The sequence below is a fragment of the Callithrix jacchus genome, chromosome 4 (assembly GCF_049354715.1).
Source record: "Callithrix jacchus isolate 240 chromosome 4, calJac240_pri, whole genome shotgun sequence".
NCBI lineage: Eukaryota > Metazoa > Chordata > Mammalia > Primates > Cebidae > Callithrix > Callithrix jacchus.
The window spans coordinates 168,526,617-168,551,586 of NC_133505.1; the positions used below are offsets into that span (position 1 = coordinate 168,526,617).

The 24,970-nt window shown below is 40.9% G+C and overlaps 1 protein-coding gene across 7 annotated transcripts in view; it reads right to left on the reverse strand.

The window, feature by feature from the left end:
- Positions 1–24,970, reverse strand: part of PRKN (parkin RBR E3 ubiquitin protein ligase) — a 1,467,397-nt gene that overhangs the window by 726,647 nt on the left and 715,780 nt on the right. For all 7 annotated transcript variants that reach the window (XM_008995347.6, XM_035297759.3, XM_078370429.1 and 4 more), the window contains one exon: positions 13,555–13,638. In XM_008995347.6, coding sequence (XP_008993595.3) covers positions 13,555–13,638 — 84 coding nt within the window. The remainder of the gene's footprint in view (positions 1–13,554; positions 13,639–24,970) is intronic.

Genomic DNA, 24,970 nt, shown 5'->3' on the forward strand with positions numbered 1-24,970 from the left:
CCTCTCTCTCTCGCTTCCTCTTTCAGCATGGGACCTCTGCCCAGATGGCTCCTCTTCACCTTCCACGATGAATGGCAGCAGCCTGAGGCCTTCCCCAGGAAGCAGATGCCAGTGCCATGCTTCTTGTACAGCCTGCAGGACCGTGAGCCAGGTAAGCCTCTTTTCCTTATAAATTACCCAGCCTTGGTATTCCTTTACAGCAGCACAAAGAGATAAAACAACTTTCACTGTCTGTCCCTAATTTGAGCCCCCTTTCAATAAAACTATGATGTGCACACACATATGCACAGACAGATAGATGTATATATCAAAGTGTGTATAGTCTTCTGTGTAACTGCATCATCATGCAGAACATTATGGAAGGTATGCCCATCATCTACTGCTGTTCAACAAACCACCCCAAATGTTAGTGGCTTAATTAAAAAAAAAATTTTTTTTAATTAATTTACTGGCAAATTTAAGCAGGATTCAATTTAAGCAGCATTTGGTAGGCACTGCTTGCCTCAGCTCTGCTTGGCAACAGCTGAGGAGGTTTAAAAGCCAGGAGGTGGAATTGTCTGAAAGCTCACTTGTTCACACACATGGTGGTTGCCGATGCCAAAATTCAAACTGCTGGGAGCTGGGACACCTGGGCTCCTTAGCCATCTCTCTCCATTTCCATGTGGCCTTTCCCTCTGGTCTCACCAGAATGGAAGCGTCAGGAAATCTGGGCACTTAAAATGTTGTTTGACAGCTGCTAGTGTACAGGTCACTAAAAGAGAGGGAGTTAGATGCTACTTTGCCTTTTATGATTTAGCTTCAGAAGGGACACAGCAGACGTTCTATTGTTTGCTATTCTTTAGAAAGAAGTCACCAAGTCTGACCTAGTTCTGTGGGGAGGGGAATTAGAACCACAAACATCATGGTTCATAGTCTACTGTGTATTAGATAGCTCATGAGTTAGTCTCTTCAAGAACTGAGTTGCTAAAATTTAGTTCCTGAACCTGTAAACATTTTGACTCATGGCAATTATTACCAGCTGGTGGCCTTTCTCTTTGACATGTCTTCAGCCACAAGGCACTTTAGATGGAGAGAGTGACAACATTCCATCAGCTCCTCTTAATCCTCCACCTACCTCTGGTTCCCCTTCCCTGACCTCTCTCACTTTCTAAACAGAGATCGGTTCCCACCATTTCAAAGGGTTTAGGTTGTCATGGTAGTTTAGTTTTGCTTTGTTTCTTGAGGTCCACCTGTCACATCTGTGACAGAATCTCCAGGAGGTACTCCAGTTGTGATCATTGGGAAGGAAATGCAGCAAAATCAGACTAACTCATAGTTCTCAGTATATCATTGCACAGCTTCTAAGGAACCAAAATTTAAACAGTGCATGATAACCAGTATTCATGGATTACAACCCCTAAAGTGTACCAATTGTGACTTTGTAGATTCCTAAGTAGTCTTCTGGTCTGGGTAACCTTTCTATTATTTGTCTTCTTGGAATTTGTCAGTCACAGTGTGCATTTGGTCCCATAGGTGTGGCTGACAGACCCTATCCTAGAGTGGCCACTTGTTTAGAACAGTTCTACTGACCCTGCATGTTCCCTAGAAGAAAACACAAGGCATTGCTGAGAAGGCTTTCAAGCTTAACTCCCATGTGGTTTAGTTCTCATAAGCCATAGGCCATAATTATTCAGCTGTAATGAACCTCACAATGCATCAATGCATTCTTCTCCATTTATATTTGCTTTTATTTAAATAAATTTATTTCACTTAAATGAATTTATTTTATTTAAATGAACTTATTTTATTTAAATAAAAGCAAATATAAATGGAGAAGAATGTGCTCACAAAATGTTCACAAGAATTGTAACAACATAAATGAAATAAACATTTATTTTATTTAAATAAAAGCAAATATAAATGGAGAAAAATGCAGAGACAGAGTCTCTCACCCAGGCTGGAGTGCAGTGGCCAAACTCGGTTCACTGCATCCTCCATCTCCTGGCTCAAGCAGTCCTCCCACCTCAGTCTCCCAAATAGCTGAGATTACAGGCATGTACCTAGTTATTTTTTTTTTATTTTTCATAGAGATGGGGTCTCATCATGTTGCCTAGGATGGTCTCAACCTGCTGGCTCAAACAATTCTACCACCTTGGCCTCCCCCAGTGGTGGGGTTAAAGGCATGAGCCACTATGCCTGGCTGAACCATAGCCCATTTTAGCACTGAATGTATTCAAAACGGTTTAATTGTTCTTTCAAGAAAATATCCACATTTAAATGCATGCCTTAGAATAATTAATACTACTCAGGATTAAATACTAAATTAGAACTGATTCTCTAAAGGGTCTTTATATATTGTACATTGTGCTAAGTAATATGAGTTTTAATTGCTTAATATAAAATTACTTAATGGCACTTATAATTCTTGTGAACATCAGTATAAATTTTAATAAAATGGTAGAAGCACATGGAGAAATGGTTCTTCGATTGTTAAAATAGTTCATTTTTATTAGGCAGGTAAGAAATTAGTAAGTTAGATAACTGTATTAGTCTATTTTCATGCCGCTGATAAAGACATACCTGAAACCAGGAAGAAAAGGAGGTTTCATTGGACTTACAGTTCTACATGACTGAGGAGGTCTCAGAATCATGGCTGCAGGAGAAATGGACTTCTTACATGGTGGCGGCAAGAGAAAAAAGAGGAAGAAGCAAAAGCAGGAACCCCTGACACACCCACCAGTTCTCGTGAGACTTATTCACCACCATGAGATGGCATGTGAAAGACTGGCCCACATGATTCGGTGACCTCCCTCTGGGTCCCTCCCACAACACATGGGAATTTTGGGAGATACAGTTCAAGTAGAGATCTGGGTGGAGACACAGCCAAACCATATCAATAACCCTGAGGAAAACAATGACAATGCTGGGATCCAGAAAAATACAGACGTTTTTGAATAAGAAAAATCTCTAGATATGCACAGTTAGGTGATCCCAACAGAAACATCTTTCAGTTTTGAAAGCCAAGGAAGCTTCATTGAGTCCTCTCTCTGCATAAATGATCAGTGAGATTTCAGAAGTCACTGATGTGCGGTCCTTGCTTCACAATGGACAACTGGAGATGAACAGAGGTCAGTGGACATGGACATGGAAGGAGAAGGAGTCACAGAACTCCCGAACTCTCGCTGCAGCTTCTCAAACTGTCCAGCATATAGTTGCTATCGACTCAGTTATCCTTTAGAAAGGACGAAGTCTCAGATAGTCTCAAAACTCACTTTACATAGTAACCCATTTCATCTTCCCTCTAATATTCTGAGAAGGTAGCAACAGAAAAGCGTCCTCAGTTTTCTAAGAAGGTTGATGAGCAGAAAGCAGCCGGAAGAGAAAGGCAGGTAAAGCTTCATAATGGACCATCCATTTCCAGCAATTATAGATAACAGAGAGTTGTCAATAAAGACAGAATTTCAAGCAACCACTAAGTAGATTCTCACTGAGGAGCACACTGGAGAAATGTGAATAGTCAAGATGGAAGACCACCGGATGGCTGCTCTTCATAACCCAATAAATAAAGAAGCGGTGCCCCCATCCAGTTCTACACCAACATCTCATGTGTATGTTATGTTCTGAGTTTTGGGGAAGGAAAAATACCGATTCCAATTTACCTTTATTCACGCTTTGCTAGGGATTCAAGGAAGGCAGCAAAAATGGCACGAAATAATCTTTTGTTTGTGTTCCCTTCGAGCTGCTCTTTTTCTCCTTTTGCTCCTTACACCGTCACTCCACCACAGCCGCACTCCAGACGGTGCGACTGCTGTCTCAGCCTTCAAAATACCCAAACTTCAGCATGCTGAGATTACACCTATTATACTAGAGAACCTCTATGTAGCAACCCCAAAAAGAACAAATGAAAAGAAAGTACCGCACCACCTCCTGCTTCCCTGCCATCACCACCTCCGGGTGCTTCCCAGAGCAGTTTCCTGTGCCAAGGGGGTCCTGCAGGAGCCTCCTCCCTGCTGGCATTTCCTCAAACCCCAGTCTTCAAGTCTAGCTCAGCCTGTGCATCTCAGCTCAGCCTCTAATTTCCCCAGGGTAGATTCCAGGCAGCTGCCCTGTTTCATGTCCTCTTAACATCCTGTGCTTTTTCCTTCTCATCTTCCTTCTTGACAAGTTGAGGGTCATCAGGTCTGGGCGGAGCTCCATCAGAGCAGGGAATGTTGGTTTTATACACTGGGGCTGAATGGGCTTTCTGGGACAGAGCAAGTGGCCAGTAGGATTATGGAGTGCATGAACCTTAATTTTCTATCCCTTCATTCCTGTCATTTCCTGTATCTCACAAAAAGGCTCCCAACCTTGCCAGCATCACCACCTGTAAAAATCCTACCACCCATTCCTTGGGCCTCACCTCCTTCATGAAGCCTTCTTTGATCACCTTTGTGTTTTCTGAACCCTTTAAGCACTTTCTGTGTTTGTCTCATGTCACTCATGATATATTAATGTGTGTTATTTCCTCTGCCCTATTCATACAGGGAAGTCTTTGCATAGTCCTTTATATCCATCCTTATCAGCATGTAGGTCGTGGTAAAAAACATCTTTTGCCTACATGTCTCACTTCATCCCAGATTTTTCCCAAACTATGAAAGCAGTGAACTAAATACTTGCTTTTCTGTCCTAGTGCTTGGCACAGGAGAAATGCTTGCAGAATCTGAATTGCAGTCCCTTCTGTAATGTGTTTTCTACTCAGCTACATTCCTACATCCTGATGGGCAGTCTTTGTTTTCTACATAGAGACTAGCACAATGAGTCAATATGTCATAAAAATTACCTACATTTATTTCGATGGAAAGATGCAAATTTTAAAAATTACATTTTGCTCTTCCACTCTTGAAACATAAACAGTTCCTGTTTGCTGTGTAAATAATACTCATGTAAGATGATCATCACTGAAGTTCTTTTCCCAAACTCTGAGTATTAAGGGGGATGATGATTGCCCACTTTAGGGAGTTCAGATGATCTGAAGATCCCAAACTATGTTTGTTTCCCCAAGAAACGTTAGTGGAAGGGAGTGTTCCACCACATGTGGGTGCACAGCATATGACATCATCTCAGCTGTGATTTGATTCTCCATATACTTATGATTTCCATTCTAAATCTCAAGTTTGGTAAACTGGTTTTAAGGGATTTTTGCCACATATATCTTAAAAACTAAATTTTACGGTGGGTCTTGATACCTTTTTGAGAGCTAGCTAGACCTGAGTAAGAGAGACGATAGCTCCTTAATGATCGCCATCAAGGCATGATGAAGTGCGGGTCTCCCGGAGCCATCAATCACCTGCTTGAAGGACCAGAAGGGCTGTTTCCCAGCTGAGAAGCAGGCCTCAATCTCCTGCCCCATTACTCTGGACGTCTTCCTTCTATTCTTCTCACTCCATTAGGCTCCTGTGGGTCTGCACTGAGGCTATATCAGAGTGACCTCTAGTCTCTAATCCCTGATAGTTCCATTTGGGTCTAATCTACCGTCCCGATTGAAACACTCACAAATGCTTACAGTGGTATTTAATCTTTCTTTGCTCCAGTTCTCAGAATCTCATTTATAAATCTATCTGAAATGATCTCTTTTGTATCTGTTGCTATCTTTTCTGGTAGGTCGATATATACTCTCTCCTCATCTGAAACCTGCTGGTCTAGAAGCACACCTCTTCCTGATTAATAGGGATCAAGTGCTTTGTTATTTCTTTGCTGTCGGGGCCCTTGTCTAAACCTGCAATGCAACTGTCAATACAGTCTCGGACTGACATGGTTGGCCTTTGAATCATTCTATTGAAAGGCAAAAAATTAAGAAGTAAGACTTTCGAAGCCTCTGGGGTTTATAAACAGGTTTAAAATTTCTCATATCTGAATATGTTGTAGTAATATGCACGATAAGAGAAATCATGCGATTTCTCTTAGAACAGAGAATCACAGCTGATCAAGTGTAAAAAATCATGCGATTTCTCTTAGAACAGGGAATCGCAGATGATCAAGTGTAAAAAACAGCTGACAATCACCTTGACTAGGACTTTCCTGGAACAGGGAAGCAGGAAGTGTCTTCGATAGTTAAAAAACATATTTTGGAAGCTGCATATTGCTTGAGAGATGGCTTCACAGACTAAACCAAGGTCATGTTCTGTGATAGCAGCGTGAACACTTATTTCACGTGTGTAGAGTCTCTGCTACAGACGCACTGGTTCTGGCACCTGGTTTTGTCCTCTGGGGATTGACTTTTCAGGTAGCAGTTTACAGGGAGTCTTTAACACCACCATGAAGAAGATGGCCGTTAATTTAATTTTCCACCAAGTTATAAAAGAGCCCTGATGAAAAAGAAGTTATGTCAGGGATATCTCACAAAAAAGGAGAAGTAATTGAATTTAGGGTTTGTACTCCCATAGGTATCCAGAGGCTCTTACAAATTACCTTAATTTTTATATTACACTTAGAAAATTGGCATTTTTTTCATGGACAACTAATGTGTTTTTATAGATAAACAAAATTTTGATTTTGATTCAAATTTGAAAAATTTAAGCTAATTCTGTAATAAGAAAATCTTACAATTTTAACCTCAACAATTCAAAAAAGAATGAAATTTTTTATCAAGTATTCAAAAGCTGGTTTAGAAATAAGCTGTCCTTGAGTCTGAATACTGGACCGGGATTTTGAAAAATGTTCTAAGAAAAGTTTCTAGTTTGTCACCCAAATTGCATGTCAGACAACAGAGAACACTTTGTCACGCCTAGACACCATTCAATCATAATCTGAGTTTAACTTCAAAGTTTTCACAATTCAATTTTAAATAAAATTAAGAAAATATGACTATAGAGAACAGCGTAAAGGCAGGGGAACGTTTTTCTCAAGTCAGACACCAGAGCAGAAGAAAAGAGGAGTGAATGGGTCCCTTCGTCTTTTACCTCTGTTTTCCTTTTCCACTCTACATTCAAGTGTCCAGCTGCCCTTTGACCGCAATGGGACTCCTGAAAAGCCACAAAGGCTGGAATTCCTTAAATATGTATTTGGAGGTATTTCTGCCGATAATTATTGGATGGTGCAGACGAGCATGGGCAGCACAAGAATATGGAGTCCACGGCTCCCAGGTTGTGCAAATAACGACCGTCATTTGTGACTACCTCAGGGCCACATTTCAATCCAAGGTCAGTTCTTAAAAACAAAAGCAAACCAACCTTTTACTGTTACGGGATACCAGAAAAAAAAATGTGCAATTTACACATGAAACCATCCTGAGACATTCTGAATCATTTTCTGTGATTCTAATGAAGTCTAAAACAACAATAAAAACTAACAGAAGAAATGCACATTTGATCAAACTAAGAAACTTGTTGGACATAAAATATGGAAATTACTTCTGACATAAATCAAAATTGCTCAGTATTAGGAGACTTACTTGCTATTAATTCTGTTTCAGTCAACATCTCTCAAGAACATGAAATCAGAGATACAGACCATGAATATTAACTTCTCTTCAAACTAATGTTCCAGTTGGCATATACGGAGCCTAACAGGGGGAAAGCGTGATAAATAGATTGCATGTTGAGTGGGATGAAAACACTCTATTTATTATACTGAGTTTAATAGTTACATTATTTATTATAGTTCAGGGGATACTTTTAAGTATCTAATTTCATTTGAAATAAATCTTGGAATTATTTTAAGAGGTCCTACTCTACTGCTTCTGATAAGGAAAAAAAATGTTTGATGTAAAAGAGCTGAACTCCTGTCAAAATCAAATAATCTAAAAAAGACAATATTATTTTACATAACACTTCAGGTAAACTCTGCCTCTCAAAAATATATGATATATAAAAAATATTACAGGTTGCTCAGTAGGAATCAATACCCCTCAACAAGAATTTCTTCAAAATGAACTTGGTCATTTATGACTTTCAAGAGATCATTTAAATTTTCTTTCTGTTTCATTTGAGGAAATACTCCTGATCCTAAACCCCACTGTGTGACCGTCAGGTGTGAGGGAACAGGCAAGGTTCTCACAGTTGGCTAAGGAGCATCTTGTTATCAGAAAAGCACCACTGCAGCCAGAGGTCTCAGAGGGGAGCGTTTGATGACAGGGTAGCTCAGTGTTAGAAGTTAGGATTCGGAGCCCAAAAATAATGCTCAGATGCTAAATCTTTGGGGTTGTCCTTACCCTATGTGTGCCCAAGTAAGAGAAACACACATCCCCCAATACAGATTTAAATGCAAATATTGTTTTAAGTGTTTAAGGCAGGCGTGTCCAATCTTTTGACTTCCTTGGGCAACACAGGAAGAAGAAGAATTGTCCTGGGCCACACATAAAAGACACTAACACTGAAAATAGCTCATGAACTAAAAAAAATTAAAAACTTGGCCGGGCGCTGTGGCTCAAACCTGTAATCCCAGCACTTAGGGAGGCCGAGGCGGGTGGATCACGAGGTCAACAGATCGAGACCATCCTTGTCAACATGGTGAAACCCCGTCTCTACTAAAAATTATAAAAAATTAGCTGGGCACGGTGGCGCGTGCCTGTAATCCTAGCTACTCAGGAGGCTGAGGCAGGAGAATTGCCTGAACCCAGGAGGCGGAGGTTGCGGTGAGCCGAGATCGCGCCATTGCACTCCAGCCTGGGTAACAAGAGCGAAACTCCGTCTCAGAAAAAAAAAAAAAACAAAAAAAAACCTCACACACAAAAAATCTCATAATGCTTTAAGAGAGTTTACAGGTTTGTGTTGGGCCACATGCAAAGCTGTACTGGTCCGCATGCGGTGCCACGGGTTGGCCAAGCTTGGTTTAAGGTATCATAGGTAAATTATAAAATGAAGATTGGCACAGAATAATTAAAGTTATATGCCATATCCAAAGTTGAGTTAATTTCACTAATTGAGAAAATCCTAATTGATATTATCCCCTTTTTAATCTCAAGCATATATCCCTTGAGCTGTCAAGAATTCTTCTTATAAAAAGGTAAGAACTGATAGTATTGGGGGATTCTCCCTCCTAAAATAACAGTGATTAGCATAGAGCTGAATCAGGTTCGGGTTTCTCTGTCCAAAATAGAGTTAGGGTCAAGTTTGTATTTGTACTCGCAAAAACCAATGGCAAATTTTACTGCTATTTAAAATGATCTACTAAGATTATCTTTAAGTGTATACATGTTAATTAATTAAGAACATATTAGGAACTCTGCTATTTAAAGTTCTAAGGACATGGAAATTTTGTCTAAGTGATAGAAATTTTAAATTTTAATAAATTTAAAATGTATAAAATAAATTATATATAGGGTCCAAAATACTGTCAAAACCTTGACTTTAGAAAATACAGGAGTTAGAGTTTATATTTAGCTGTATTGTGAAGAATGCATTTCAGAAACATGGTTTTAAAAGGGAGTGAAAGAATTCAACTCACACTGAACACTGAGCTTGGGCTAGCTATCGGCATGGTGAGGGCTCACACCTTCAGCTGCTTCACTCAACAGACGTTTCTTTGGTGGTTATTAAATACGGAAGAAAAAATAGAGATGGATATGATGCTTCCTTTTCCTACCTTGATACGAATATCTTTGAAGTGTTTATGATCCTTAATTCCCTGTTTAAGTACAAATTTAGCTACCTTCCAAAATATTTGCCATGTGCTGCTCTTTCATTGCTGTTTGGTCTCTTACTTCCATTCAGATCTTTGCACTGACTCGGTGATTTGAATGTCATGTCTTGGAGTTATATTTTCGGTATTGATATTTAAATTGCCTTCTTTTGAGATGGCGCATCACTCTCATTGCCTAGGCTACAGAGCAATCTCTGCTCACCACAACTTCCACCTCCCGGGTTCATGGGATTCTCCTGCCTCAGCCTCCTGAGTAGATGTGATTATAGGCATGCACCACCACAGCTGGCTAATTTTGTATTTTTAGTAGAGAGGGGGTTTCTCCAGGTTGACCAGGCTGGTCTCAAACTCCTGATCTCAGGTGATCCACCTGCCTCGGCCTCCCAAAGTGCTGGGATTACAGGCATGAATCACCGTGCCTGGCCGATATTTAAATTTCTTAAAACATGACCAGATGTTGATATCCTCCAGTTACCAAGCGACTCTCTTCTGATGTCGTGGGCTCACTGGTTGTATGAATCGGACATATCCTTCCTAAGTTTGTACTGCAGGAGCCCTCAACTCTAGCATTACTCTCCCTTCCACCACGGTGTTAAATTTATCCATGTATTTGGTTAACTCTGACCATGTTTCCTTAGTATATTTTGAATCCGTGTTACTAAGATCATACCATTTCTTCCTGAGTTACTAAACCTTTCTATCCTCAAAACTTCATCATGAAGGTTTGGAGGTTTTTCCTGGAATGCTGAACATATTTTTCCTCAAAACCTCAAAAGTCTCCTTTTTAGGAATGTTTCCACCCTCCCCTAAAAAGGTATTTTATGTGCAATTAAAATGGTTTCAACAAGATTCTTGAGTTAATACTTGCCTGGATTATTACTTTCCATTATTTTACTTTAGCTGTTTTTCTGCTCCCGTGTTTTAGGCATGTCTTTTGTAACCCGCATGAAGCTAGATTCTCTTCCTTTAATCCAGTCTAAGAGGCACTGCCTTTTACACTTCAGTTAGTCCATTTCCATTTCTATTCACTATTCAGGTGAATGGTCCAGGAGTTCCTTCCTGGGGGGTCCTCAGCCTGAGGTTTCAACAAGGTCAGGGAAGATAATGACCTTGGCACAGAGATCATGACCTTTGAGGACACAGCTGGCTGTCTCTCCTGGAGAAGGGGCCCAGAGGGGTGTGGTCCATGCCGAGCACTGAAGACCTCTGAACTCGAAACCTCACTGGGACTTGAGGCCACCACCCCCACGTGGCTACACAGCTGGAGCTGATGGGGGGCCAGGGGACTGAACAGCAAGGACACGAATCCAGCCAAGACAGAGAGGCCCAGCTCTGAACCTAGAAATGCATGGTGTTCGGAAAGGTCTCAAGAAGCAGCAGCCATTATTTACTGCCAGAAAATTCACGAGGCAAGTCCCATATGTATGAGGAGTGTGAGCAACTCCACACGTCCTACAAGTGCTGTGATGACAAGGAAGCCTCCACAATTCCCTCCTCGTTTGGCACCAGGATGTTCTAAGCAAAGGAGGGTCTTTTGAGTGCAGGGAAGATGAGGGAACCTGAAGCCAAAGCTGTCACCTCCTTCAGAATTCCAAAGTCCACCCTGCAGAAGCGATTTGTGGGGGAAGCCAGACTGAGAAAGTTCCCGCTCACTCAGCACTGAGAATTCACACCAAGAAGAGGCCTCCTATGGGAGGTTCTTCAGTCATGTTCATTCAGGCCTTCAGCATCCTGAAAGCTCACACAGGAGAGATGCTGGTGAGCACAATGAGTGTGAAGAAGCTTCATTTGCCCCGGGAATGTCACAGGCTGGTGGGCCACATGAGCGTGGCCAGTGTGGGGGACGGATTTGGGCTACTCTCAGCCCAGTACCCAGGACTACAATTCACGATGCATGAAACAACATTCTACACACAGGAATTTATGTACCACCCAGGAGGAGTGAATACTGGCCCCAAACTCAGTTTTAAGTTATAGCTATAACTCAAACAATATACATAAAATGTTGTATATATGTGTAACGTACATATATTTAATGTTGACCCTAAAAACTTGTAAGCATAAACCCATCGGTTTCTACATACAAGTTTTTAGGGGCAACATTATATGTATGTACATATGTATAACATATATATATGTATATGGAAACGTAAATGTACATGTAATTATGTTATTAGATGTAATATGTAATTATATCTACATATTAGGTATGCTATAATATATACAGATTACATCTGTATACATGTGAAGGTATGTAATTATACTTAAGAATTCTGTGCCGGGCGCGGAGACTCAAGCTTGTAATCCTAGGACTTTGGAAGGCCAAGGTGGGTGGATCACGAGGTCAAGAGATCAAGACCATCCTGGTCAACATGGTGAAACCCCGTTTCTACTAAAAAAAAAAAAATACAAAAAATTAGCTGGGCTTGGTGGTGCGTGCCTGTAATCCCAGCTACTCAGGAGGCTGAGGCAGGAGAATTGCCTGAACCCAGGAGGCGGAGGTTGCAGTGAGCTGAGATCGCGCCATTGCACTCCAGCCTGGGTAACAAGAGTGAAACTCCGTCTCAAAAAAAAAGAATTCTGCCCTGGCCAGGCACAGTGGCTCATGCCTGTAATCCCAGCACTTTGGGAGGCTGAGGCAGGCAGATCAAGAGGTCAGGAGATCAAGACCATCTTGGCCAACATGGTGGGACCCCATCTCTACTAAAAATACAAAAATTAGCCAGGCATGGTGGCGCACACCTGTAGTCCCAGCTACTCAGGAGTCTCAGGCGGGAGAATTGCTTGAACCGGGGAGGCGGAGGCTGCAGTGAGCCGAGATCACACCATTGTGCTCCATCCTGGGTGACAGAGCGATACTCTACTAAAAAAAAAAATTCTGCCCTATGATATATGCATTTTAATTTCATCCCAGCAGGAAACTTGCAAGACTGTGTCATGTCTAAAAATCTGTGAGTATCACACAAGTCATTATTTTTCTCCAGGATTTCTTTCTTCGGGATCTGGATGAATAAAAATCTGTTGATAGCCCCTAGCCCTAGTGTGGCGGAGAGTGATGGTCATTGTTGCCGACTCTATCTTGGTATCCTTGGAATCAGCCAGCAGATTGGTGAGAGAAAGCTCCTCTAATGATTCTCGCTCAAACACTGTACCTGTTGCTTTTGACAGACTCTGTTCTCTCGAGAAGATATTAACTGCCAGCTGGCTCTGACAGTTTGGGAGCTAACGCTGACATTTGAGTTGGCACCATAACAGTATTTACAACTCAGGAAATGTATACGGGCAGACTACATGGAGCCAGCGAGGTTTGAGGTTTAAAAAAAAAAAAAAACAATATACATGTTAAGCATGACCACAATAACAGAATTACTTTAAAAATAAATTCAGAGCTTAGGGTTTTTTTCAGGAAATATCTGCTGTCTATGAAACATATGGCATATACTTGCAAAGAGAGAAAGGGCTGTAAAGAACAGAGGATGGGAATTGAGTTACAGAGCTGGCCACCCATACTATATTTTGTAATAGTTTGCTATGTGAGAACACTACTGAAGCAAGGTAGAAAAAAAGTCAATTGTGAATGATGCGGAATATAAATAGAAAGTATCACTGGAGCAGGAAAAAAGGTGAATCTTACACTTAGGTTATTTTTGGTTTGGAGGCTCTGAACTGGCTGTCATTTCCTTTCCATGGATATAACTTTGTAAGGCATTTAAGTTGGCACAGTTCCACATGGTCACCCAAAATGGTTAAGTCACTAGGAAAGCGACCCTGGAAGAAAGTGGCACAGGTTGGATTTTTGGTGAGTGTGATTAACATGTTTGAATATCATAACACTTTCGGTAATATTATCAGATGGAAGAAGAGTCAGTTGACATTTTCGTCTCTAATTTCCTAGCAAACGGTGATGACATCATCATTTTCTTGCAATAAGAGGAATGAGTGTGACCAGGTACTTACTGCACTGGTCCCAGGGCAGTTCGGGGACTGGCACTCGCCACTCATCCGGTTTGGAATTAAAACATCATCCCAGCAAGATGGACCCTTTGGGAAGAAACAACAATATATTCTTATATGAGTCATAATAGAAATGTACTTCCTAAGACATTTTCTAAAAGGTTTCCCCTTATATTGTAAAATAGTACTGAAATTAATGTGTAGTCCTGTGATTTTCAGAGTGTGGTCTGCAGCCCCTGGAAGTCTTCCTGACCCTTTAAGGGATCTGCTAGGCCAAAACTATATTCATAAATATACAGAGATTATATTTGACACTTTGCTCCAAACATATTCATTTTCCACTTGTAACCTCGCTCTAGGGCTGAGGTTAAACGCTGCCTTGCTAGAAAGGCCGTTTCTGACTTGGTTCCACTTCTCTGTCTGCCCTTTCAGGTTTCTTTGCTTCATTGTAATTGTCACCACCACCACCCCTGCCCGCCAGCCATGCAGTGCCCAGCGCAGAGCGAGGGCTGTCTGTCCCAATTGACCATAGCTACACAAAAGCCCACTTTGTCTACTCCATTCCCTGAGGCATCCCAGCACCTAGGGAAGGGCCCGGCATGGAGGGGGTGCTCAGCAAACTTTCCTTGGCGTAAAAGAAACAAAAATACAAATAACAGCAACACTCTTGTTGTTGTTGTTGTTGTTTTTCAGATGGAGTCTCACTCTGTTGCCCAGGCTGGAGTGCAGTGGCACAATCTCAGCTCACTGCAACCTCCGCCTCCTGGGTTCAAGCGATTCTCCTGCCTAAGCCTCCCAAGTAGCTTGGACTACAGGTGTGCACCACCACACCCGGCTAATTTTTGTATTTTTAGTAGAAACGGGGTTTCACCATGTTTCCCAACATGGTGTCCATCTGTTGACCTCGTAAGCTGCCTGCCTCAGCCTCCTAAAGTGCTGGAATTACAGGTGTGAGCCACTGAACCCGGCCTATACTCTCTTAAATTAGAGGAGACCACTTGAAATGAAATATCAGTGTCAATTATTGCATTCCTCTTGGAAAGCAAACCAGTAAAAAGCATCATAATCATACATTTTTGTCTAAATTTTAAGAAATCAGGTTGTGCATTGTGGCTCATGCCTGTAATCCCAATACTTTGGGAGGCTGAAGGGGATGGATCACCTGAGGTCAGGAGTTTGAGATTAGCCTGGCCAACATGGTGAAACCCTGTCTTTACTAAAAATGCAAAAATTAGCTGGGTGTGGTGGCGCATGCCTGTAATTCCAGCTACTCAGGAGGCTGAGGTAGGAGAATCGCTTGAACCCAGGAGGCGGAGGTTGCAGTGAGCTGAGATGGTGCCACTGCACTCCAGGCTGGGAGACAGAGCAAGACTCCACTTCAAAAAACAAAGGCAGACAGGGGAGAGGACACCCGAGACCAGGTGCAGTACATTTCCAGATCCTCAGATTTTCCAGACAGAAAGGTCAGATCATCTACTTGGAAACAAAAATCAAAATATATTTTTTAAATTTTAGCAGTGCCTTCCATTTTAACCTAAAATTCTGTATCTGGCCTGATTATCAATTAAACGGGAAAATGGGAAAAAGTGGCTTGGGGAGATACAAGCTGGAAAGTTGGTTTGTGTGTCTGCAGCGCTCAGGCCAGGAAATCATCGGATGCCTGAGGAAAGCCCCAAGTGGCAGGCCCGGACCTCCTCCCTGTGGGTGGAGCAGCAAGGTGGTCACATGAGGGGCTGAGTGGAGAGGTGAGCTGTGGTCTCCCCAGCTGTGACATAGAAGGAAGGTGGCATCAAGGGCTGGAGGAGATGGACAGTTTCCAGGAGACGTGGTATGAGGCTAGAGCCCAGCACAAGGCAGAAGGTTAGGATTCAGGGGTGGAGGTTATGGTGATTTTACTACCAACGTTTGGACCCAGCCAGTGTTTCACCTGTAGGAACTAAATCGGTCATCACAAGTCAGCACAAAGCCCTTCTCTGCTTCTGAAACCAGTGCAGAGCTGCCCTGCCACCTTGCAGCAGATGCTGGGGAACATGCTGTGGGAGGTGGAAAGGGGCTCAGAGCCACTTCTGCCGGTCTGCAGGAGTGCTCCCTCCCTCTCTCCTTCACCATTACACGTGCGCACAAGACATGCACCCAACACGCTCACACATACATGCACATACCCGCCACACTCACTCCTACACACACAGGAATGCACACTCACATTATGCCACACACCACACATGCATAAACACACCACATATGTACACGTGCACACACATCCCACACACCCCACACACCTCACACACATGTATGCACACCAAGACATACCGCAGAAGCATAAATGTACCACATATGTACATATGCAAACATATCCCACACACCCCCACACACAGACACCCACATGCATACACACATACCAAGACACACCACACTTGCATAAACACACCACATACATACCTACACATCCCACACAACTTACACATCCCACACACCTAACACACCCCACACACATACACCCACACCCATGAACACACATCAAGACACACCACACATGCATAAACATGTGACATATGTATATGTGCACACACATCCCTCACACCCCACACACCTAACACACCCTACGCACATACACCCACACATAGGCATGCACACCAAGACACAGCACACATGCATAAACACACCACACACACACATGCACACACAAATGACACCACATAGCACACAGGTGTACATATACTAATACACTCACACACTCATGCATCACACATGCACTATTCTAGAGAAAAGCAAGGGGACGCAGAGCAGTTCTCCAGGCCTGAGCTGTACCTGAAAGAGACTGAGCCATTTGACAGAGGCTCTTTACCCCAGACCTCAAAGGGAGCCACATCTGGGAGCCACTGATCATTAACCCAAAAGCCACTGCTTAATATGGAGGTAAGTGTGCAGAAAAGAGAGCTGGAATGAAACTGCGATGCTTTGAAAAGCCTGCTTTCAAGCTTGGACTGGGCTGGCATCTCGGAATGTGAATTTTGGAAGTGTCCTCATCATTCCCTTACTGCTATGGCTGGTGTGTAGAGCCTGAACTGTCTGTACAAACCATGGCTATGTGCAACATCTCACCCTGTGCAAGTCTGGAATTTTGATAAGCCTCAGGCAGAGGCGGCTACATGACCAGTTCCCACTAAAATTGCTGGGCACTGAGTCTCTAATGAGCTTCCTGGCAGACAACACTTCATACACGTTGTCACAGTGGCTGCTGGGGAAATGAGTGCCTTCGACTGACCACTGCGAGAGGACTCAGAGCCTTGCCTATAGTTTCCCCTAAACATCTCCTGCTGGGCCTTCTGCCTTTGCTTCATATCCTTTTGTTGCAGTGAATCTTAGCTACGTGTGTGACAGCATGGTGAGTCCTGGTGAATCACTGAATCTGCAGGTGGGAAGTGGTCTTGGGGGCCCAGGACATGATGACATATAATTGGTGGTCAAGGTAATGTTCTCCCAGGCACATAGGAGGGTTGGGGGGGGGGGTCGGGCGAATCATTAAGATCACATCAGTCACAAAGAAGAAGACATTTAACTTTCTTTGCATATCCCGATATAGTCACGATAATGTAAGCACTTATGTGATCTTCAACTTTAGGGTAACACTATTGAAAATGAACAGAGGATTTTAATTATGATTATGTAATCATATAAACAAATATATACATTATTCAGCTTGGACAACATGAAAGGAAAAACAGAAATGTGAGGAACTGGAAGGCAGAAGTGAGGCTGGAGAGAGAAGAGAAGTGGGGATGACTGTGCTTACCTTCCAAGCTGTTGTTAGTATAAGGCTGTCCGTACCTTTGCTTTTTAAACATGTGCATATATTCACTTGAAAAGTCATAAATGCACAGAAATAAGAGGTAAAGAAAGGATACCTTGGAGCTTGATCACATTCACCAGCCCCATTTTTCCAGCTTAACGTGAGAAATTTAGTGGAGGTAAATGTGGCTAGAATGCAGTCTGCTACAATGATAACACTTTAATCTGAGGCCCCTTCTTACTCCTAGACAAAAACCATGAGCCTTCACTGCTCTAGCCATGGGACTCCTGGAACACTGTGTGCAATGACTGGGCAGTTCAGTTCTCTATTTTCTATAATGTGACAGGAGCAAAGTTAAATCTTCTTTGTAATGGTACAGACTCCCTGGGACATTTGCTTCTATTGTTTGGATAGTCATAAGATTCATACTCACGGTGTGAGTATTACGGACAAAGCAGCATGTCCATTTTATTGTACTGAATTCCCATATCCAGCCGAGGATTTTAATTACGATTATTAACTATAGATGTAACATACAAATTGCATGGCAAATCGCAAATCCTTTGACGAGAACGCAGAGGGCACAACTTGCCCCTTTGTTTTCATGTCTGTTTCTCTGTAGGTTGTGGTTTGTTCCACCTTTATGGACACTACAAATCAGATTTCTCTCATTTTTAGACAATTAGGAAATCTTTAGAGTCAGATTTGTGGACCAGGTCTTGCAATTGTACGTAACTCATACTACACACTTCGTTTACAAATATTACCCTCGGCTTTGCATTCCTTTCCTTTGATCCCATTCCTCATGTAATTTAATTTTTCCTGGTTTTCATCTCTATGTATTCCTGCAAGCTCCGCACATCATTCTCAAATGAGGCAGGGTATCATTAGGGAATTGTCGGGCCTCGTGACTAAGCCTGACTGACAGCTCTGACAGAAGCAGTGCTGTCTTGGGTTGGAAGTCATGTCTCCTCTGGGAACAAGGTGATTTCTGGCTAGATGCCTGTGCTGAGCTCTGGCTCTCATAGTGTGGCTGGTGGCGATTCCCAATGAACCATACCGTGCTTGAGGCACCGAAAAGTCCCTGGGTTTAAAAGAAATCCATTTTGCTGTGGTTAACCATTCTGTAATGGGACAATATTGCTTCTCTTTTCTGTCAACATGCAAGTTTTTTTTGACTGACTGATGGCAAATAACTCATCTATGTGGCAAAGCCAAGGAGAAGCACTAATAAGCTGGGCGTAGTGGCTCACACCTGGAATCTCAGCACTTTGGGAGGCCCAGGCGGGTGGATCACCTAAGGTCAGGAGTTCAAGACCAGCCTGGCCAACATGGTGAACTTCTGTCTTTAATAAAATACAAAAATTAGCTGGGTGTGGTGGCACTTGCCTGTTATCCCAGCTACTCAGGTGGCTGAGGCAGGAGAATCACTTGAACCTGGGAGGCAGAGATTGAAGTGAGCTGAGATCATGCCACTGCTCTCCAGCCTGGGCAACAGAGCGAGACTTTGTCTTAAAAAGAAAAAAACAAAAGGAGATAATAATGCAAGAGTTAGGTCCCAGTTATATTTTGCTCCACAGAGTAAGATTTCTTACTTCAAAGTCTAGAATTCAGTGAGACTTTTCTGTGCATATCACAGATATTTAGTTTTTCATATTTTTAGTGCCCAAATAGCAACTAAAATATTTATGGAACAATTCCTATAATTGTCACTCAGGTACTACGTTACCTGACAAATCCGTGTTTTACAGAGACATTACAGAAAACTCATTCACAATTTTCTTATCGATTTCAAACCATAACTCAATGGAGTAAGTGGTAAAACTGAATGAAATTCTTCTGAACTTGGGACTTCGACAGAGTGAAATGGATATGCTAGTTTACGCAGCTCCTCACACTAACAGTGTGAGTGCAGTGACCATCCTGGAAATGGAAGCAACTATCCAAGGGAATCTATACCCGTACAAAGCCGATTTAACATGCTCCTGTCAAATTTTGGAAAATATAAAACTTTAATTGCCTCATCATTGAACACAGTGTTTTAAGAGTTTCATGGCTAAAGCAATTACAGTTAATAGTTTTTATAGTAGTAAGAAAGGTCTTCAGATTAAAAAGGACTGCAAAAATTCAGGACAGTAGAAGGGGGCTATGGATAGATTATATAATATGTCGATTAGAGAACCCAAACCACTATTTCACCCCTCAAATCTACAGAATTATCGAAAGATATCTCAATAAAATGCCACATGGTCCATTAGGAAAAATACGGCTGGTTTTTAGAAAACTTTCTCTCTTTTTTGCCTCGTAATGGTTAGAACCAATGAAAATATATAAATTACTTTAGCAACACTAGCAGAGTGAGGAATCCATCGGCTGCTGGTCAAATCCCACCTTAAAAGAGCCCTTGAGCTAAGAAATGTTTTCATATCTTTTAATAGTTGAAAAGCCTAAAAAGAAGAAGGTTTCATGACACATGGTAACCAAGTGAAAATTAAAATTCAGTGTCCATAAAGTTTTATTGGTGCATAGCCACACATAGCACGGTGGCTTGCATGCTACAATGAGCCATTGCAACACAGACCTCATGACGCATACAGCCTACCATATTTACTGTTGGGCCCTTTATAGAAAAAGCTTGCCAACCCATGATCTACAGCAAATAAAATTTTCCAAACTCACAGTGAAAAGCACTCTTTTATTTTTAATATTGTAGTGGCACTTTGGCTAACATATAATTCACATTTGTCTGTATGAGTAGGTATGTCCTGGGTCTCAAGTGAAAAATTACAATGAATCCCTGAGTGCTGTTGACCTGAGGATTCTGAGAAGACACTGATAAGAGAGGGAGCATCTGAATCCTCAGATTCAAAAAACTGTTTGCATCAGTAAGTGGAAAAGAACAACTAGAGATGGCATTTAAGGACTGGTCCTGACTAATGTTATTATCTATAGAAAAACATGAAGCAAATATTGTCTAAACACATCTATATGATGCACGTTAAGTCGGAAATACAGAAAAATGGTGCAACAGACGGAAAGCATTGATGAAATCTATAAAATGTGGGTTTTAAATTTATTTTCAAAACTTCTAGAACTAATAATCCAAAAGCCATTTTGGCTATGTCTTTCAATGCTCAACAAAGTAGAGTGTTAAAATATGTAACTGGCTAATTCATATTGAAGTATTCCTCGGATTGACAAAGCAAAATGATTTTTTTTCTTGAGTTATCTAAATAAATGCTATGATCTCCTCTTTCTATGTGGGTCTACGTATTGATGCTTAAAATAAATTGTTAATTTTGCTTCTCAAAATGCTACTAGAAAACCATGGCATTTACAATATTTTAAAGTTATTTAATAGTAATTTTACTTAAACTATACTGCCCTATTATCTCATCTTGTCATCAGATATGAAGCATTTGAAATGTTCTCTTGAATAATCCGCAAACATTAAGCCATATAATTAAGTGTAAGAGACTAAAATAATACAACAAGAGCAAAACTATCTTTAAAACGGCTGTACTCAGAAGCTTCAGTCCTCCCTTGATGTTTTTCTATCTCTGTCTGCAACAAAATGATAAAAGGAAGGAGCTTTGAGGTTCAAAAACCTGTTGAATTTCATTTCTACCAATGACTAGCTATATGCCCCCGAGCTAGTTGCATGTACCCATTCCTGAGTTGGTACTCTTCGTGTGACAGGTGAGAAATTAAATATCTACTTCGCAGAGTGTGCATGCAGATTAAATGAAACAACACGATTGCAAACAACGGTGTGTAAAGGCAACACAACAAATGCCTTTATGTGGTGCCTGGTGCACAGTGACTTAAAAAAATGGCAACTGTTACAAGTATTATTTCTCGTTTCTCCAAATAAGAACTTCCTGAATATGGTTATCTTTGGTTTAGTAAAAGCTGAGCCGTAAGAGGCCGTTTCCCGGGGATCTGGCAGCCCAGTGGGTTTCTGAATTCATCCTTTTTCTTAATTTTCCTATTAATAGCCCTCCTCCAAGATGATGTCACTTTCTACAGCATGCTGTTCTAACTCTTGTAAAGCATGTATCTCCCTCTGTCATATAATAGACACTGTTCTGGACACCCACCTGTCTCCCTTTGACTGAAGGATCCTATGCTCTCACAAAGCTAAGCACATGCCATGGTTAGAACAGTGGCATAACAAATGCAATCACTAAATAGTAAGCAGGGAAAAAAAAGAAAAAAATTCATTAAACCAAAATATTCATCCACTTACCAAATATTTATTGTTGCTCTTAAACCCTGAGACTGCAGTTATTAAAAAGAGAGAATAACCCCTTTTCTTATAGACTTTATGTAGTAGCTGCAAAAATCGTATTACAAATAAATTGATCGCACCCATGAAAATGAGTAAGAAAATGCCCATATCAAAGACTGGCCAGATGTAAAGCAACTGGAATATACACACTGCTGGTGCAAATGTAAAATGGTACAGCCATTTCAGAAATCTATGAGGCATTTTGTTAAGTAAACATATAAGGAACATATGATTAAGTTATCATACCCGTAGGTATTCATGTGAGATAAATGAAAATATATCCACACAGAATGTTGTAGGCAAGTGCTCCTAACAGTTTTATTCATAATAAATGCAATCTGGAGGGCATCCACATATCCATGAAATATTTTATCTGAATGGATAAACAAGATGTGGTATACCTATTCAATGCATTACTACTCAAGAATAAGCAGTGCCCTCTTACCTACAAATGGAGCAACATTAATGATTCTCCAAATTGGTCTGAGTGAAAGAAGCCAAACATGAAATGAAATATGTGGCATGATTCCATTTATATGAAATGCAGAGGTTGCTTGGGGGTGGAAGCGCAGAGTGGATACAAGCTACATAAACACATAAGGGTTATTTTGGGGGTTGTGGGCTGAACTGCATCCTCTCAAAATTCATGTTTAAGTAATAACCTCCAGTACCTCAGAATGTAGATGCATTTGGAGATGGGTCTTGAGAGAGGTAATTAAGTTAAGATGAAGTCATTAGGGTAGGTCCCAATCCAGTATGGCTGATGTCCTTAAAAATGGAGGACATTAGGACAGAGACACACACAGAGGAAGGCTTCTGTATGTGTGAAAATGTGGGGAGAAGATGGCCATGTGCAAGCCAAGTACAGGGGCCTCAGAAAACACCAAGCCGGCTGACATGCCTTGATCTCAGACTTCTAGCCACTGGAAATGTGAGAAAATACATTTCTATTGCTTAAGCTTTCCAGTCTCGGGTATTTTGTCATGGTAGTCCTAGCAGACAAATCTAGAGGTTATGGAAATGTTTTTTTATCATGACTGTGGTGGCAGCTTTATGTTGTTATGTACTTATCAGAACTCCTCAAATTGTACCCTTCAAATGGAGGAAGTCTATTTACACAAATTACTCCTCAATAAAGTGGGTAAGGAACTGAGATGTTGACAAGGAAATTCCGTAAGAGACAGAGAATCTCTGTAGCAAGTGTTGCTTGAACAAGTGAATATAAATATCTCACTCCATACAGAAAACAAACGGGAGCATCTTCATAAACTTGGAACAGGTAAATTTTCTTATAAGGATACAGAAGGCTCTGACCTCACATAAAGAAATGTGTAAACTGAACTTCAATGAACACTAAAACTCATCAAGAACACTCTAAATATGAATACACAAACCACAGACTTTGGAAAATATTAGTAATACATATAATTGTCAAATAAGTCACCTCAGAGCATGTAAAGAGCTAATATAAAGAGCACATTAGTAATACAGAGGCAAGCATACTGGTTAAAAATAAGCAAAAAACCTGAACAGACTATTTGCAAAACAAGATGTATAAGTGGCCAATAATTATATAAAACAATGGTCAACATCATTAATAATCAGAAAAATGCTGAATAGGAGTAGTGAGAGAGGGCACCCTTGTCTAGTGCCAGATTTCAAAGGGAATGCTTCTAGTTTTTGCCCATTCAATATGAAAATGGCTTTTATTATTTTGAGACATGTTCCATTGATACCTAGTTTATTAAGAGTTTTTAGCATAAAGGGCTGTTGAATTTTATCGAAGGACTTCTCTGCATCTATTGAGATGATCATGTGGTTTTTGTCTTTGGTTCTGTTTATGTGATGGATTACATTTATAGATTTGCATATGTTGAACCAGCCTTGAATCTCTGGGATGAAGCCTACTTGATCATAATGGATAAGCTTTTTGCATTCAGTTAGCCAGTATTTTATTGAAGAATTTTTCATCGATGTTCATCATGGATATTGGCCTGAAATTTTCTTTTTCAGTTGTATCTCTGCCAGGTTTTGGTACCAGGATGGTGGTGGTCTCATAAAATGAGTTAGGGAGGATTCCCTCTTTTTGTATTGATTGGAATAATTTCAGAAGTTCTAGCTAGAGCAATCAGGCAAGAAAAAGAAATACAGGGTATTCAGTTAGGAAAGGAGGAAGTCAAACTGTGGCTATTTGCAGACAGCATGATTGTATATTTAGAAGACCCTATCATCTCAGCCCAAAATCTCCTTAAAAGGATAAGTAACTTCAGCAAAATATCAGGATACAAAATCAATGTGCAAAAATCACAAGTATTCCTACACACCATTCCTACTCTGTTTGTCTCTCTGTAAGAGACAAACAGAGAGCCAAATCATGAGCAAACTCCCATTCACAATTGCTACAAAGAAAATAAAATACCTAGTAATACAAGTAACAAAGGATGTAAAGGACCTCTTCAACAAGAACTACAAACGATTGCTCAACGAAATAACCGAGGACACAAACAGATGGAGAAACATTCCATGCTCATGGTTAGGAAGAATCAATATCGTGAAAATGGCAATTCTGCCCAAAGTAATTTATAGATTCTACACTATCCACATCAAGCTATCATTGATCTTCTTCACAGAACTGGAAAAAACCACCTTAAACTTCATATGGAACCAAAAGAGAGCTCACATAGCCACAAGACAATCCTAGGCAAAAAGAACAAAGCTGGAGGCATCATGCTACCTGACTTCAAACTATACTACAAGGCAACAGTAATTAAAGCAGCATGGTACTTGTACCAAAACAGAGATATAGACCAATGGAACAGAACAGAGGGCTTGGAAGTAATCTAGAACCATCTAATCTTTGACAAACCTGACCAAAACAAGCAATGGGGAAAGGATTTTCTGTTTAATAAACAGTGTTGGGAAAACTGGCTAGTCATGTGCAGAAAGCAGAAACTGGACCCCTTCCTTACACAATATACAAAAATTACTCCAGATGGATTAAAGATTCAAACATAAGACCTAACACCATAAAAACCTAGAAGAAAACCTAGGCAGTACCATTCAGAACATAGGCATAGGCAAGGACTTCATGACTAAAACACCAAAAGCAATGGCAACAAAAGCCAAAATAGGCAAATGGGATCTAATTAAACCTAAGAACTCCTGTACAGCAAAAAACAAAACAAAACAAAACAAAACAAAAAACAACAATCATTAGAGTCAACTGGCAACCAACCGATTGGGAAAATATTTTTGCAATCTATCCATCTGACAAAGGGCTAATATCCAGAATCTACAAAGAACTAAAACAAATTTACAAGAAAAAAAAACTCATCAAA